The following is a 15,817-nucleotide window of genomic DNA, read 5'->3' on the forward strand; positions in this document are numbered from 1 at the left end:
CGAATATTTATATTTTTTTATCTTTTTTTTTAAATAATAAATTAAAATTCAATCCAAGTATTTTTTTATAATATTTATGTTTATAAGATTTTTATTAATTGAATTCATAGAAAAGTTTATAATATTATTTAAAAATTAGAAGCATCATATATATCTCGCAATATATAGGAAAATTAAAAAATTAAAAAACCTGGTTTATCATTCAATTTACAAAATCATAAAATTATTATTATGTGAATATTAATTTAACTAGAAAATTTTTGTTAATCATTTTTTAAAATCATAATTATACATGGATTTTGTAAATTAAATTGTAAACCAAGTTATTATTTTAAAAACTATAAATACAAATTGAATATAAAAAAATATATTTATTTTATATGTCTGTATGATTTTTATCTTGTGAATTGATCGTTGATCAAGATGTCGTCGTCGTGCTAATTTGCATTGCCATATCCCAAGGCTAATCAATATTACATACACGTCATCCAACAAATCGACCTCTTATTCTTTATATTATATTAGTGTGCATAAATTTAAAAATTCTCCATTAAACGTTATTTATTTATTTATATTAATAAATACAACAACAGATATAAAAAGTAAAATATAAAATTACAATACATAATTATTGAAGGTATAAAAAAAATATAATTATTATTTTATTCAACTGTTTAAAGTATAAATCAATAATTAAATTAAGAAAAAAAAAAAAATAAATAAAACATTAAGGAATAATTACTGGCCAAAAGCTGCAACTGCTGCTGTGAAAAAACTAAAAAAAATTTTTATACGTTTGATGGTGTCATTGAAAAAATTAAATGTCAAAAGACCATCTGGATTATTTTTAATGACTTCTTCATAGTTTTCGTTAATTGCATCAACAGCATTATCAGCTTCTTTATAATTTTCAATTAACTTTTCAATTTTACCAGTAATATTTTGTATTTTTCCAAGTTGATTTGTCAAAACATTTCCAATTATTGGTATTGTCTCTTTAACAAATGATGAAATTTCTTTGTTAACAATTTTAGTATGATTTTTAAAAATTTCATCAGGAATATAACCATTTAAATTTGATAAATCATTAATTGATTTTTTTTTTTCATTATTTTTAATTTCAATACCATTTTTCCATATTTCATTTTCAACATAATCATTTGGTATTTTATAATTAGCATTTCTTTTTCCACGATAAATATATTTATGATTTTTTTTTTCTGCATTTTTAATTTTTTCTTGATGTTTCATCATTAATCGTTTATATTTTGGCTTCATTTTATCATCACTAATATTTTCTAAATTTTTTACAGTAGTGCTTTTATTTTCATTAATGTTTTTTATATTTTTTTCACTACTTGCATTATTTTTTAATTCTTTTTTTTTTGATGAACATTTGTCACATCTTGGTGCTGTATGAACTAAATGAAAATTATTTACATTATCATTTGAATCATTGACAGCTTGAAGAATATCTTCATCTTGTATTGGCAACATGACAGAACGTTTAACTATTTTAGCTTTATTTTTTTCTGTCTTTTTTTTTGTATCAGTTGGTGATGTTGTTGATGGTTCATCATGATTTAATTTATTTCTCAATTGTTTAAAATGTTTGTGCCTTTTTTGTTTATGATCTTCAAATAAAATCTTTCTTAATTTTTCATCTTGAGCTTGAGCTACAGCAGGATCTTTTTGATTTTTTTTATTTTTATGTTTCATTCTTATACTTGAATGAGTATCATTTTTTCCTTCATCATTAACAGGCTCTTTTGTATCTTGTTGGTTTTTCTTTTTTTTATGTTTTAATTTATTCATTGATTTATGATTTTTTTCATGTTTTTCAGTTGATGTATTCTCAATTGTCTTTACTGTAGTTGATGTACTTGATGGTGTTGATTGTTTAGCAGCTTTTGCTGATTTCAGTGCAGTTGACATAGTTGTTGAGATTGTCGTTGTTGTTGTTGATGTTGACGCTGCTGGTGGTGTCAATAGTCTGAGCTTTCTTTTTTTTACTTGATTTGTTGATGTTTCTGCTGTTGATTTTTGTGTTTTTTCACGATTCTTGTCAGCACGTTGACGAGGTCTTTCAGTGACATGACGTGCATGCTTTACCTTGGGTGCTTCATTTGCTGCATCTTCATGTAATTTTGGAAGAATTTCTGATGACTTCGACAAACCTTTTTGTAATTCTTCAGCTTTATTGAGGTGCTTTGAATTACTTGACATGTCTTGGCTTATTTTATCATCATTAGTTGGATTTTTATCATTTATTTTTTCAATCAATTTATCATGATTATCATTTTGTTCTTCATTTGCTGTTGTGTCTCTTCTTTCTCTTGAAATTATTACAAATTTTTTGTTCATTCTTTGGCCTCTACTTTTGGCCAATGAACGTTCATTTTTTTTTGCATTAATTTTACAATTTTTACACAAATGAGTTACAACATTTCGTGTTGATCTGCATTGACAATCTCTCTGATTATTATCATCTTCAAATATCATTTCATTATTTAAAATTGTATTTATATCTTGAATGCTACGTTTTTGTCTAACATTTTTATTTTTATTATTGTTTGCATTCATTTTCATGTGTTTATTTGTATTATAACTTGGTGCTTTTGAGCTGACAATATCAGAAAAATCATCTGAAGATTGATTTAAATTTTCTTCCTTGGTCTCTATAAAACTTTCAAAATTACTTGATTTTTTCATTCGCCCTCCTACTGGAATTACATCATCATCATCATCATCTTCAACTTCATCAACTTTAATTTTTCCAACTTCAACATGAACATCTCCCGTGGGAAAATTTTCAAGACGTGGTAATCTTTCAAAACCGTAAAAGTTATTTTCTTGGCTTTCTGACTTGTGATTTTTTAATGTCAATTTAGCAGGTTTTTTTTTGTCTGAATTATGTTTTTGAATTCGTTCTAATAATAATTTTCTTTCTTCAATTTTATTTGTCTTTTTTGATGTTGATGGACGACTGAGTTTTTTATCAGTGTCTCTTTTTTTTCTTGCAAGCATAGTACCTTGTTCTTTTTTAAATTTTTGACGTTTAAGTTGTTCATCAGCTAGCATATTATAGATAGCACGTAAATTTTGTTCAACTACTTCAGATATACTGGCTCTTTTGGTTTTTCGACTTTTTAATAGTTCATTTAAAAAATTATCATCATTATTGGTACCAGCTTGTGTTGATTTTTCATTATCTATTGAATCATATAAACTATATGACTTGTCATTTAAATTTTTTAGACCACTCTCAATTTTTTTAATTAAATTTATTGCATCAGGAATTTTATCACTATCAATAATATCACCATCAGTATTTTGTCTGTCATTGTATTGCATTGGATATTTCATTCGTAATTCTAATTCACTCACACGTTTTTTGTATTCTTCAAGTTTTGTTTTCATGTCTTCTTCAGACTCAGTTTCATTTGTATTGACTGGTAATTTTTCGTAAAAACCAATGTGAGCATATTTATTTTTTTTATCATCGTAAATTTCTCGTCTTCTCAATAATTTTTCAAGACGTTCCATGTCTCTTTTAGCATTTATTTTTTTCATAATATTGTAAATTGATTTACGACTTCCTTCTATATTTTCGTCAGTACTTTCTTTGCTTGAAGTATTTTCATCAGATTCTGCAATACTCAAGTGTTTTGAAAACTTTTCAAGAATCATTTTATCAGCGTATTCATTTTCTCGGTCTTCACAAGATTTTATCTAGAAAAATATAATAAAAAATAAAAAAAAGTTAATTCCATCTTTACAGTAATAAAAAAAATTGCAGAAAGGAATAGTAAACAAAAAAAAATAAAATATATATATATATATTTTATGCAATTCTTTTTCTGTTATTTACTCTCAAGTTTTCACAGAAAAAGTAAATATCTCGAGGCTTTTTATTTTTTTAGTTAAGTGCTTGTTGAAGAAAAAAAAAAAAAAAAAAGGAAGAAACCAAGATTAAAAAGTGCGTTTGCTTACTTTTATGTCAGGAATAACCCAGAAACCAATTCCACCAGATGGAAGTTTCATAGATATTCCTTTTTCACTTGTGACCACAGCTGGCTTGAGTTCAGGCATGTCCTTTTCATTTTCTAGTTTTAGTGTCTCGTTGTTCAAAAGTACGGTCCTAAAACAACCATCCATAACTTTTAGTTATATTAAAATATAAAACTTTATTAACAAAATTAAAAAAAGTAAAAAAAAAAATAAAAATAAAATTGAATAACGTAGTAATTTATATTTATCATAAAAATTAATTAACTCACTCGGAAAACATTTGATTATTAGCATCAAAACCTGGTAATAAAATATATTTATGAAGTGTTTTAATCTTAATTCCTTTAAGATTAATAACAAGTCTAGTAGATGCTAAATTTATGCCAAAAATTGTTATTGAACCTTTCTCATATCTTGATGAAGGTTTTGTACATTGACAATATACATTAATATGACTTGGATTTTCAGTTATTATTTTTGCATCTAAAACCTCACGTCCAACAAGAGTTTTGTGTAAAACAGATACCCAAAAATCCTATATAAATAAAATAATAATAATTATCATAAAAAGTTTAATTAAAAATTCAAGTATATATTCTAATAATAATAATAATAATGTATGATGATTTACTGGAGTTGGTTTAAAGAGATTTGAATTAAGTGGTTGTCTCATTAAAACTTGTACACCAAGTTTTGCTGAATTTCCTAAACGTCTTGTCCAAATGAGTGCACCTAAAAATTGATCCTTGCACTCTTCGGGTTTTGATTCAACTAAAATGAAAAAAACAAAAAAAATAAATTAGTATGTAGTTATATATTTATAAAAATATTAATTGTAAATTGAGATTTACCAAGCCAAAGTGGTTTTTTCGCGTTATTCCGACCGATAATACGATGAAGTGTTTCTTTGTCGTAAGCCAAACTGTCATGATGAATCAATACACCACTTTTAGAGTCCAATGTTATACTGGCAAAATCACTTGATAAAAAAAAAAAAAAAAATGAATAACATTAATAAATCAAATATGAGTAGCCAAATTAATTTTTTTTTTTTTTATATACTTACGGATGCCATGTTATTGCTGACAATGCATCTGATCCAGTACTCATGTATTCTTGTAAATAAATTTGGTCATGAGCAGTTTTCATTGTTACAATATCAGGTCCAGTAATTGTAGCCTTTGAATATCTTGGAAATGCTTCTAACATATTTTTCAATCGCATTAAATTTTTTCCTAATTCTTTTCCACTCATGTCACATCTTGTTTGACATTCTGTAAATGACAAATACAATCAATATTTATTATTAATTGCTTAATTAGGCTAATAGATGATTAAAATTAATTACCATATCCAAGCTGCCAACTGACATTGTAACCCTTTTCATCACTGAATGAGATAAGATCTAGTACATTTCTCGAATCCCAAATTTTATCTCTAAAACCACCAATATCTTCGGAATGTTGTTGGGGTGCTACAGCAGCAAGCACGCTCAGACCTGCATTCTCTGCCCATTGATTTAGCATACTCCAGTTACCCGCTATCATTCCAAATGTAATATTATCATTATTGATTTAATTATATAAATACAAAGACACGTTTATTAATTAGAATGTTAAAATATAATTAATTTATACGTCTTATTTAGAAATTTAATTAAATATTAATTAGCCTTACATGTCAATACGAAGCTTGAATCATCATTTGTAATATTATTTTTTTGAAATATGTAAGAATTACTTTTTGGTCCTGCAATTCTAACAAAAGCTGGTGACAATGCTTTAGCCATATTTATATTTCTTTCTGAATTATTTCTATAAAATATCAAATTAAATATTATTATATTATTTGTTTAGATGAAAAATTAAAATTAATAATTATTTGATTTACTCACTTAAATAAAGCACCATTAAATATAACATTTGAATCAAGAGTGATGCTTAGAAATCGTTCATCCGTTAGAGTCATTGGTTTTTTTCCATAAATTGATAAAATAATTTTTTCAGCTTGAAAACAATCATAATTGATTGTTAATAAAATCAAAATAAAAAATACTTTTGCAGAATTTAAATCTGCCATTTTAAGTTTTTAAAAACTTTTATCAATTATTTTATTTTGATCAATACTATTATTTATTTGTATTATTTTTAAAATATAACAAGAAAATGTTTGATAAACGTGATGAAATATGTTGAAAGTCGTATCACAAGTTTTTTGTCATAACGATAATAAACTTTTAAATATAACTATTTAAGTGAATATAAAACTTTTGAATAAGACTTATTTAAGTTGAGAGAGCACAAGTGTCTCGGGTGCTTTTCAATCATAAACTGAAAATATATAATTCATTTTTTTTTTATTCAACAGTTATGAAAAACCTCTGTTAATGCAAAAATTTAAAAATAAAAAATGCAGGATCGTTATTTTTTTTTTTTTTATTATTATGATATTCTTTTTTTTTTTTTTTACCAGGTTAAATTAGTTTTGAAATAATACCGCGTTCCAGGTCATTGATTGTGTAAATTTATTGAATGGCATCAAGGTTGCATGAAAATTCTATACGTTTGCAAAAATTTTACATTGCAAAGCAGACAATTGTCCCAAATAGTATATATGAAAACAAAAAAATAAAATAAATAAATGAATAATTAAATTATAAAAAAAACAATTATTAATTTCATTAATTAAATTATTTATAATGATTATTATTTGGAAAGGTTAAATAATTGAAAAATACACTTTCATAACATTATTGTTTTTTATTACGTTTTTTTTTTTTTTTTTTTCCTCTTTTTTTGTGGTTTAGAACTAAATAACATAAACTAAATTTTTTTTTATTAATTATTTTCATTTTCATCGGGATTCTATGAATAATAATAGTGATAGAAGCTATAACGATTTTTGACCCAGCCCCAACTCAAACGCTTTATACTATATTATTTCGGTTGTTGACAATTTATTTGACTTGAAGATTGACATGCTGATGACATTCTCGCTCGTTAAATTTAAACTTGCGTCCAGTTGGAAATTCTAGGGTTCGATTTATTTTGAAATCTTAAGTAAATCAACGGTGTTTTTTTTCTCTGTTGGTTTCTTTTTCTCGGTTTTTTTTTGTTTGTGTTAAATGTTTAGTGTCTTTTTTTATTGTTTTTTTATTTAATTGTTGGTTTGTGTTGAAAAGTTTTGTTCTCAGTTGTTTTTATCAATATTAATATATAATTATGAATTTATATATATATCTAACAACAATATAATATTATCATCGTCGTCAATTTTTTTTTTTTTTTTAAATGTTTACATAATAATATTATATTCAACAACAAATTAACGTGTGTTTTTGTGTTTTTTTTTTTTTTGACGCTAAGCAATCTAAATATTATTTATTAAAAAATTTTTAATTTAACGAATTAATTTTTTAATTATTTGTCCAGAGTTGCTTGTTTGCGTTAATTTTTTAAATCTATATATCCTCCATGTTTATTTTTTCAATAATTTAAATTATTTTTTACATTAAATTCAGAGTGTTGAATTATTCAATTTTTGTATATGGTCAGAGTTGGTTTTTAAAATAAAATAAGCGTGGATATATATTGTGTTGTTTGTGTCAAAATTTTTGAATGATTTATTATCAATTTTCGAGAATGGGAAAAAATTTTAAAATATCTTGGAACCTTCGATCGCAGATAGATGATGGATTTGAATTAAATATTCATTTCTTTACTTTGTGTTAGTTAACTCATAGACTTGTTTTTTTTTTTTTTTTTTTTATAGGCATTAGTATTGCTTTTAGGTTAAAAGTTTATTTCTTTTTTTTTTTTCAAAATTATTATTATATTTTTCTTTTAAAAATTTATCAACTCGTTTGTTCATTAAATTCGTCAGTTGATCTTTCTGTAAATCTCATACAAGTCCGTGCAAAAGGTCAGATATTTATACTCGATATTTTATACAATTTTTTAAAATTATTATTTTCACTTTGGCAGTTGAAAAAAACAATTTTTATTATTTGTTTTCTATTTTTTTATATCGTAACTTTTGGATTTTATTATTATATATATATTTTTTTTTCTTAGTTTCTGGTTCTTTATAATTTCCAATTTGTCAATTACTTTCATTCTTTTTTATTATTTTTCCTTATCGTTTGATAATCATTTCGCGTTCTCCTTTTTTTTTCCCCACACGTACAAAGCTAGAGTCCAATTTTTTAACTAGTCATTTTTCTTGTTTAAAGCTTTTTATTACTAATAACTTTTTTAATAACATAATTCACAACTTAATTACTATCTCACTTTGCTACTTTTTATATATATTTTGCGAATAATATAATTACAATTTATTCATCATATTTTAAAACAATGCTCAATATAATCTTTGAAAACTTTTTTTTTTTATCTTTATAATGCGTTGTGTCGTTGTCTCTGAATAGTCATAAATTGTTATTTTTTATATGTAACATTAAATTGGAAATTTATAAACTTTTTTTTTGGTTTTTCAATTTTTTTTTTTTTGTTTTCTTTGAATATTCTGAATTTTTCACTGAAAGGATTTATTCGTAAAGAAAAAATCCTGAATTTATAGTTATATCAAAGTTATTAATATTATTTTTTTTTTATTTTTTTTAATATTTCAGTGTTGTTTTTATTATTTTTTCTTTTAATTTAAATTTTACGCTAGTCATTGAAAGCTTTCATCACACTTTGTTGAATTTTATTTTTTTTTATTTTTCGTTAAGAACTATTTACATAGAAAAATTCTCTCAGTTCTTTCGGCGTATTAAAAACATGACACATTGATTTTTTTTATAATTTATTTTCCTAATCATCCAACATTAACAAATTTCTCAATCTTTCAATTTGAAAAAAAACTTTTTATTTCTATAACCCATATTTGTTGTGACACATACTGAGTTTTTATTTGTTAACATAAAAATTTTAAATGAATAATAAACATTTTTTTTATTTTTAATTAAAAAATTTTTTAAATTTTTATACAATTTTACTTAGGACAAATAAAAACTCTTCTTTTTTTTCGTCTTTGACGGTTTTATTTTATTCTTTTTTAAATTTTTTTAATTATCATTAATTTTATCTCTTTGGAACCTACAAAAAAAAAAAAAAAAAAAAACATTAAAAAATAAACAAATTGAGTATATAACACATAAATTTCACTTTTTTTTTTTCTTTATTTAATTTAATTTTTATCATATCACGTGCCACATTGCCTAGATAGGGCTTAGGGTGGCTTCAAAAAAACTAAAATTAAAATAATAAAAAAGTAACACTTTATTATTAATTTTAAGATGAAAAAGAGGATAAAACAAATTAGACGAACAAAGACGAAATATTAATTATAATGCACGTAAAGTTATTTAACTGATTTGAATATTCAACAGTAATTCAATAATTTTTTTGTCATTTAAATTTTTTTATTTTATAAATTTAATCATTGAATTTAGAACGCGGCGATTGTGTTTGGACAGCTTATAGATTCTCGAATCGTAGCATCCATTTAGTCAATCATTACATTGTGCATTTGAAATAATTGTATATTAATTTCATTTCAAATATTAATTTTGGGAGACCGATATTAAGCGTGCACGACAGAAATAGGTTATTTTTTTAAAAGTGCACACACACACACACAACAAATAATTATTGCATTTACATGTTTTTTTTTTGTTTGTTTGTTTGTTTTGTTTTTAATTTAACTAACATCAAGAGACACATATAGTTTATTTTTTTTTGTTTTTGAATATCGAGAAACAACAACAGCATTAATTAGCATTCTAGTTAAAAATAGCATCATAGCAATTCCCACTTTTTATCATTTGATATTTGTCCTCATTTCGACACAAGATTAATTTTTTTTATTTTTAAATAGTTTTATAATGCAGTGTATGATTTTTTGCTGACACAAATAAATATACTGCTAAAACAATTAGCGAGTCAAGTTCCAACAGAGTTAATTTAAAATTTCTTTTTTTTTTTTTTTTTTTTTTTAAATAAAGTAGTATTATTTTATTCAATTTTTATCTCAGCGAATAAAATAGATAAACACACATGCACGTATATAGACACATAAAAGTGCGAACAAGAGGGAAAAGTTTTACTAAGAATATATAATTTATTTATAAATATATATATTTTTTATATATATGTATATATATTTATATAATCTATATATTATTCTTTATATAATTTATATAATTCAAGAAAAATTAATTCTCTGTTTTTTTTTTTTTTTTGTTTTGCTGTTTTCAAATATATTTTATATTTTTCTTCGGGTTTTTTTTTATTTGCGAGGACAGTCCATTGGAAGAAAAAAGATATGAGAACATGCCCTCATTGATAGTTGTGAAATAATGATTGAATTACAATTTGTTTCTTTGCATTTTAAATATATTATTATCAATATTATTTTAATTTATTTTTGAGAAAAAAATAGCTAATCAAATATACATATTTGGGTAGTAATTTTATTTTTACTTTAATCATTTTTTTTTTTTTTTTGTTTAATTAAGTAATTGACTTTGAGTAATATCGCATTGGATTTGATTCGCGGAATTCACCAGAGAAAATTAATACAATTTTTTTAATATTTCAATGGAGAATATGGAAAAAAAAAAAAAAACAAAAATATATATAATTTTAGTATTGAATTGGAATGGAGAAAGGAACGGCAAAATAGCTAGAAAAATAAATAAATAAATCGAGTAAATTTTTAATTTATTAGAGTACAAAAAATTTTTTTAAATGACAAGTCATAAAATTTATTTGAATAGAGAAAGAGAGAGGATGAGACAGAGAGAAAGGTGTGAAATAAGAAAGACATTTGTGCCCAGGACCTCGTGTCCCATAAAATATTTCCCGCGTTATTTTTAATAATCAGAGTGGTGTCAATTGTTTAGTATATATCATCTTGACAAGTTTGATTCTATTATAATCTTTAAATGTCATTCATAAAAAATATATATGTCATTGTTTATGTATTGATGAAAAAATATATATAATAATGTATGTATATAGTAATGTTTATGTTACACATGTAATAATTGTTTTTATTGTTTGTTTTTATTGCTCGTGTATTATGAATTTTTGTATGAAGGGAAATTATTTTAAATTAAGGGAAAAATGGGAATTGGGCCCGAGGTCGTGTGGACGACAAAGAGGACACGAGCCAGTAACATCAACAACATACAAGCATTAAAATTTAACACGTATACATGCAACATTGAGATTGAATTTATAAACATGAAGATAAACATTGAAAAATGCAGTTTTCTTTTTTCTTTTTTTTTTTTTTTTTACCGAGTATCTTTGAAAAACGCGTTGTGATATAGAATTTAAAATAATAAAAATAATAAAATATTTTTTAAAAATTAAAATATCTCGAGATGGAGATTTTTTTTTTCTATTGTTAATAGTTTTATATTTTTTTCCACTGAAACGCGCTGATTCGAGGATGCAGTTCCGTCCAAACGTGAAAATGCCGCTCGTGAAAATATGTATTACGAAAAAAGAGTTTAAGAAAAAAAATATTTAAGAATAGACCAAAAAGTGGATGAAAAGGAAAAATAAAAAGAGGTAAAAAAAATTATGAAATTACCAGAGGGTATAAATTCCCAAGGGTTAATGGAATGAAGGGGTTTTTCATGGTGATTTATTTTTTATTTATTTAATTATTTATTATTATTTTTTTTTTCTAAATCCGCGAAAGTTTGAACAACGTTGCATAACAACGTTGAAATTAAAAAAATACTTTTTTTTTTTTTTTTTTTCACATATTTTTTTTGTTTTTTTTTTTTTCATACAAAAATGGTATGACGATTGCACAGTAATTTTTTTTTTTTTTTTTGAATTTTCATAATCCCGTTTATACATAACTTTTTCTTGCTTTATTATTTATTATATTTTTTTTATACTTTCTTACATATTACAGTGACAATATTATTTTTTTTTTTTTGTCGGTCTCCCTTTATCCGCAGTGCCAAATTATTTATCTATCAGACATGAAAGTTCAACGCTTATTTATATATATATATATTATTTTTTTTTTGTTCTCTTTACCATGCTTAATCAAAAAAATTTCATTATCATATGATTTTAATAATTTAATGTATTTATATTTTAATTATATAAGGCATGCATCACCTGCACGGTGGTCGGTGCTTCGTTTTTATTTTTTATATTTTTGATGATTGTTTTTTATATTTTTAAAACAACGATGACTTTTTTTTTTTTTTTCAATTCGTCATGAAGTTTAACATAAAAACTATTTAAATAACTTTAACAAATGTCAACTACGTGACCCTTGGTAATTTTTTTTGTTTTTTTTTTCTTTTACCTTTAATTTTTTTAACACTTTTTTTTCAACATTACAAAGAACGAGGCAAGGACCATCGAGCTTAGCTCACTCGAATAATCATTATTCATGTTGATAATTTGAACAATTAATCAATCATCTCGTTATAACTTAATTTTGAGGCAAAACAATTTTTATTAATAATATTATTATTATTTTTTTTTCAAATTAACTCAGTCGTAACATTCACACATGTTGACGTTCATAAAATCACACACAAAAGGCTCTCGTCCCCTTGGCCCTATGTCCCTAACTACTTTATTTATATAATTTAATTATTTCATTTTTATCATCAATTAATACTATTTAAAATTTTTTTTTTTTTATTTATTTATTTATTCATTTTTTTTCATTTTTTATTATTTTTTTTTTTATTTTAAATCATTATTATTCAAACAGTGTCGGGCTACATAACTTAGTTTTTTATCTTAATTATCAAACAGTTTACTTGGTTATTAATATTGTTATTATTAGTTTTTTTTTTTTTTCAATTTCATTCATCATTTTCCCCGTTTACTGTGTATATGTATGTGGTCACTAAAAGGATCTTTTTTTTTTATATATCAGGCAACATTTTTGTTACTTTTGAAATTGAGTCATCGTTCTTGCTCTTGTTTTTTTTTTTTTTTTCATTGTTCATTGTATTCACGGCAATACTTTCAAGGTTTTTTTTTTGTTTGAATCAACTTGATGTATTATTAGAGAAGAAAAAAAGTTGAAAAAATATTGTCAAGTGCATTAGTCTTGAATTACTGGGGAGAAATTTATACCTTGAGAGTAATGTTTGAGGTATGATTGACGGCATTGAAATGAATTGAAATTGGTGAGAGTATAGAATGCCAGAAGCCAAAGCACATTATTCATTTGACATTTGAACAATAGAATCCTTCGTCAATGGGTATATATATAGACACTCGTATTGAGTGATTGAACCAGTAATTTATTAAAATCCCTCATGGCTTTCAATCAATTTATTATTATTTTTTAAAAATTTAATGATGCAATTTTTATTTCAAATATTATATATTATCTTGAAATAATTTAGTTGAAAATCTGTAGATATATATATTTTTTTAGTTTTTTGATAAAATACATTCTTGTGTCAGGAATATTGAAGAAGGTTAACACAAAAACTTCCGAGTGTTCCACTCAACCCTCATTTTTATCCTGATCCAAAAAACATCTCTAGAGTCAAGCCCCATTTTGCTGGATCACACTGGAATTCCCTGAATGATACTCGACTATTGTAAAAATGCGTGACAAGAATTTCATACCTATCGATTTTCAAAGTATTTTCCTTGTTCAAGTATAAATTTACTACTGGTATGCTTTTTCTTTTTGTCTTATACTCTTTTTCTTTTTTTTTTTTTTGGTATTTTTTATCTTTGCTTCTTTTACCTTCTCTTGGTTTTTAGCTACTCTGCAGATATATATATACATATATTTTTTTTTGTTTTATTTTAAAGCTATTTTCCAACGGGTTTTTCCTGGCACATTCGCCAATTCGTGCCGTGAATCAACGATTGAACGGTGACTGAATTTCAACCTTTTCTCTTTCTCTCTCTTTTTCTCATTTATTTTCGGTTTTTTAAAATTTATTTATTTCATTTATTTATCTATATCATGTACTAAATTTTTGTTTATATTTATTTTAAAAGTATTATTATTAGTGTTCAATTTGTTTTTCATATAATTCCTGAATTTTGTTTATTTTCTTTTTTGTTCATATTTTAATGATTCTTGGGGTGTTGTTGGGTTTGTCTAAACACATGTCATTTTCCCTAGTGAATGTGACCTGGGGCAGTGGTAGAGTCAAGCATATTATCTCACTGCCTATTATAATACTTTTTAACTCATTGTAAATTGCATCTGTTCTCAATCTGTGTTTTGAGCTCTGTCACGTGTGTTTCTAGTGTCTGCTTCAGTTCTGTTAAACAAAAAAATAAAAATAAATAAACAATAAAAAATAATAATAAAATATAACATTTTTTAATTATAGAAAAAAAAAAAACAGCTCAAAAATATATACAATATTTTACTGTAAAATTATTTAATAAAAATAATTTTATTTTATTATTATTCTTCGACTTACTCGTAAGCTCATCTTGTTCTTCAGCTTCAGCTTCTGCTGCTAGTTCTTCAGGTGTCTTTTTTTTGCGCATAAGAGGATTTGGTTCTTCTTGTGGTATTTCTTGAATTTCTTCTCGTTTTTTAATATTATACTGCAATCAAACATTGAAAAAAAAAAAATAATAGTTTTAAAAATAATTTATTATATAATGAAAAAAAAATAGATAAATATCTATTTAAATAATATTTTGTTTAATAATTAATTTGGACATGAATATGAATGCCTAAAGATATTTATTTAAAGCCTGGGGTGATGTTAAATTGGTCTGTAAAATAGGGAGTACATAATCAAGGGTATAGATATAAATATAATAAAGCAAAGTAGAGCTGTTATTGATAATTAATTTCAAATTTATGTGGAAACAAAAATATATATAAAAAAATGTAATTTAAAAATGATATATAAACTATAGTTATAAAACAATATTTTATGATTATTAATTTTCAACTAAAATTGAGAAATTTGATCAGAGATTATAGTTAAACTTTGAAATCATTTGTTTGAGAAGAGATAAAGTTTAGTTTTGATATCAAATTCCAAAGCACAGAGACAGTACCGATTGATATTTGATAGATTTTTGGTATATAAAACAAAGTGTTTATATATTATACGTGACTGTTATATACTGCTATATAATAAAAAAATTATTAACTTAAATTAAATTTGATGTTTTATCAACATCGTTATTACTGTTTTTTTTTTTTAAATATAAATTTGATAGATGTGATTGGATATGACAATATATAATTTAACAAACTTCTATTTTACATAGTGATTTATATATATATATATTTATGGTTGGATAAAGCTGACGCATATTTTAGTCATTGTAAAGTTTGCTTATTGTATTATATACTTTGTAATATATTCTGCACATGAAATGACTTGTAAACTAAGCTGTAATTATGTTATGTCAGATTTAGCTTTGTACTGTTAATATATCAGTTTTTATTTAATTATTATTATTTTTCTTTCATCCATAAATTTAAATGGCAATTGAGTTTACAGCATGAAATATAAATGACATGGATATATTTACTGTGCAATTTATTCAGCTTAAACTTGGGTTTTTCATTTAATTAAATTTTTTTTTTTTTTTTCATATTTAAATATACGAAATGTTTATTGAAAAGATTTATAATTATATGATTAACGGTAATTATTATTAAATGTCATTTAGGAAATATTTCAAGTGTTTTTTTTTTTTTTTTTTTATTTTAAATTAAAAGATTTTTTTAATATGCTTCAAGAGAGAAGATGTGTATATATATTTTATATGAATTTTTAAGTAAGATTTTGATGATGAAATATATA

At 23.7% G+C, this 15,817-nt stretch overlaps 3 protein-coding genes across 9 annotated transcripts in view; 1 reads left to right on the plus strand and 2 right to left on the minus strand.

Moving 5' to 3' along the window:
- Positions 1-15,817, plus strand: part of LOC122855320 (protein Skeletor, isoforms B/C) — a 136,372-nt gene that overhangs the window by 4,384 nt on the left and 116,171 nt on the right. The window lies entirely within an intron of this gene.
- Positions 388-6,016, minus strand: LOC122855255 (putative leucine-rich repeat-containing protein DDB_G0290503). Its single transcript, XM_044156481.1, has 9 exons — positions 5,906-6,016; positions 5,689-5,825; positions 5,360-5,551; positions 5,078-5,285; positions 4,863-4,990; positions 4,643-4,782; positions 4,281-4,546; positions 3,994-4,141; positions 388-3,732 (listed from the first exon to the last, which is right to left on the minus strand). Exons 1-9 carry the CDS (start codon positions 5,977-5,979, stop codon positions 739-741), a joined length of 4,287 nt encoding a protein of 1,428 aa, XP_044012416.1. The 5' UTR covers positions 5,980-6,016; the 3' UTR covers positions 388-738.
- Positions 9,976-15,817, minus strand: part of LOC122856244 (complexin) — a 97,573-nt gene continuing 91,731 nt past the window's right edge. For all 3 annotated transcript variants that reach the window (XM_044157940.1, XM_044157947.1, XM_044157955.1), the window contains 2 exons: positions 14,465-14,594; positions 9,976-14,299 (listed from right to left, as the gene is read on the minus strand). In XM_044157940.1, coding sequence (XP_044013875.1) covers positions 14,226-14,299; positions 14,465-14,594 — 204 coding nt within the window. In that variant the 3' untranslated portion in view covers positions 9,976-14,225. The remainder of the gene's footprint in view (positions 14,300-14,464; positions 14,595-15,817) is intronic.

Source organism: Aphidius gifuensis, linkage group LG1, assembly GCF_014905175.1.
Source record: "Aphidius gifuensis isolate YNYX2018 linkage group LG1, ASM1490517v1, whole genome shotgun sequence".
In the NCBI taxonomy this organism is placed as follows: domain Eukaryota; kingdom Metazoa; phylum Arthropoda; class Insecta; order Hymenoptera; family Braconidae; genus Aphidius; species Aphidius gifuensis.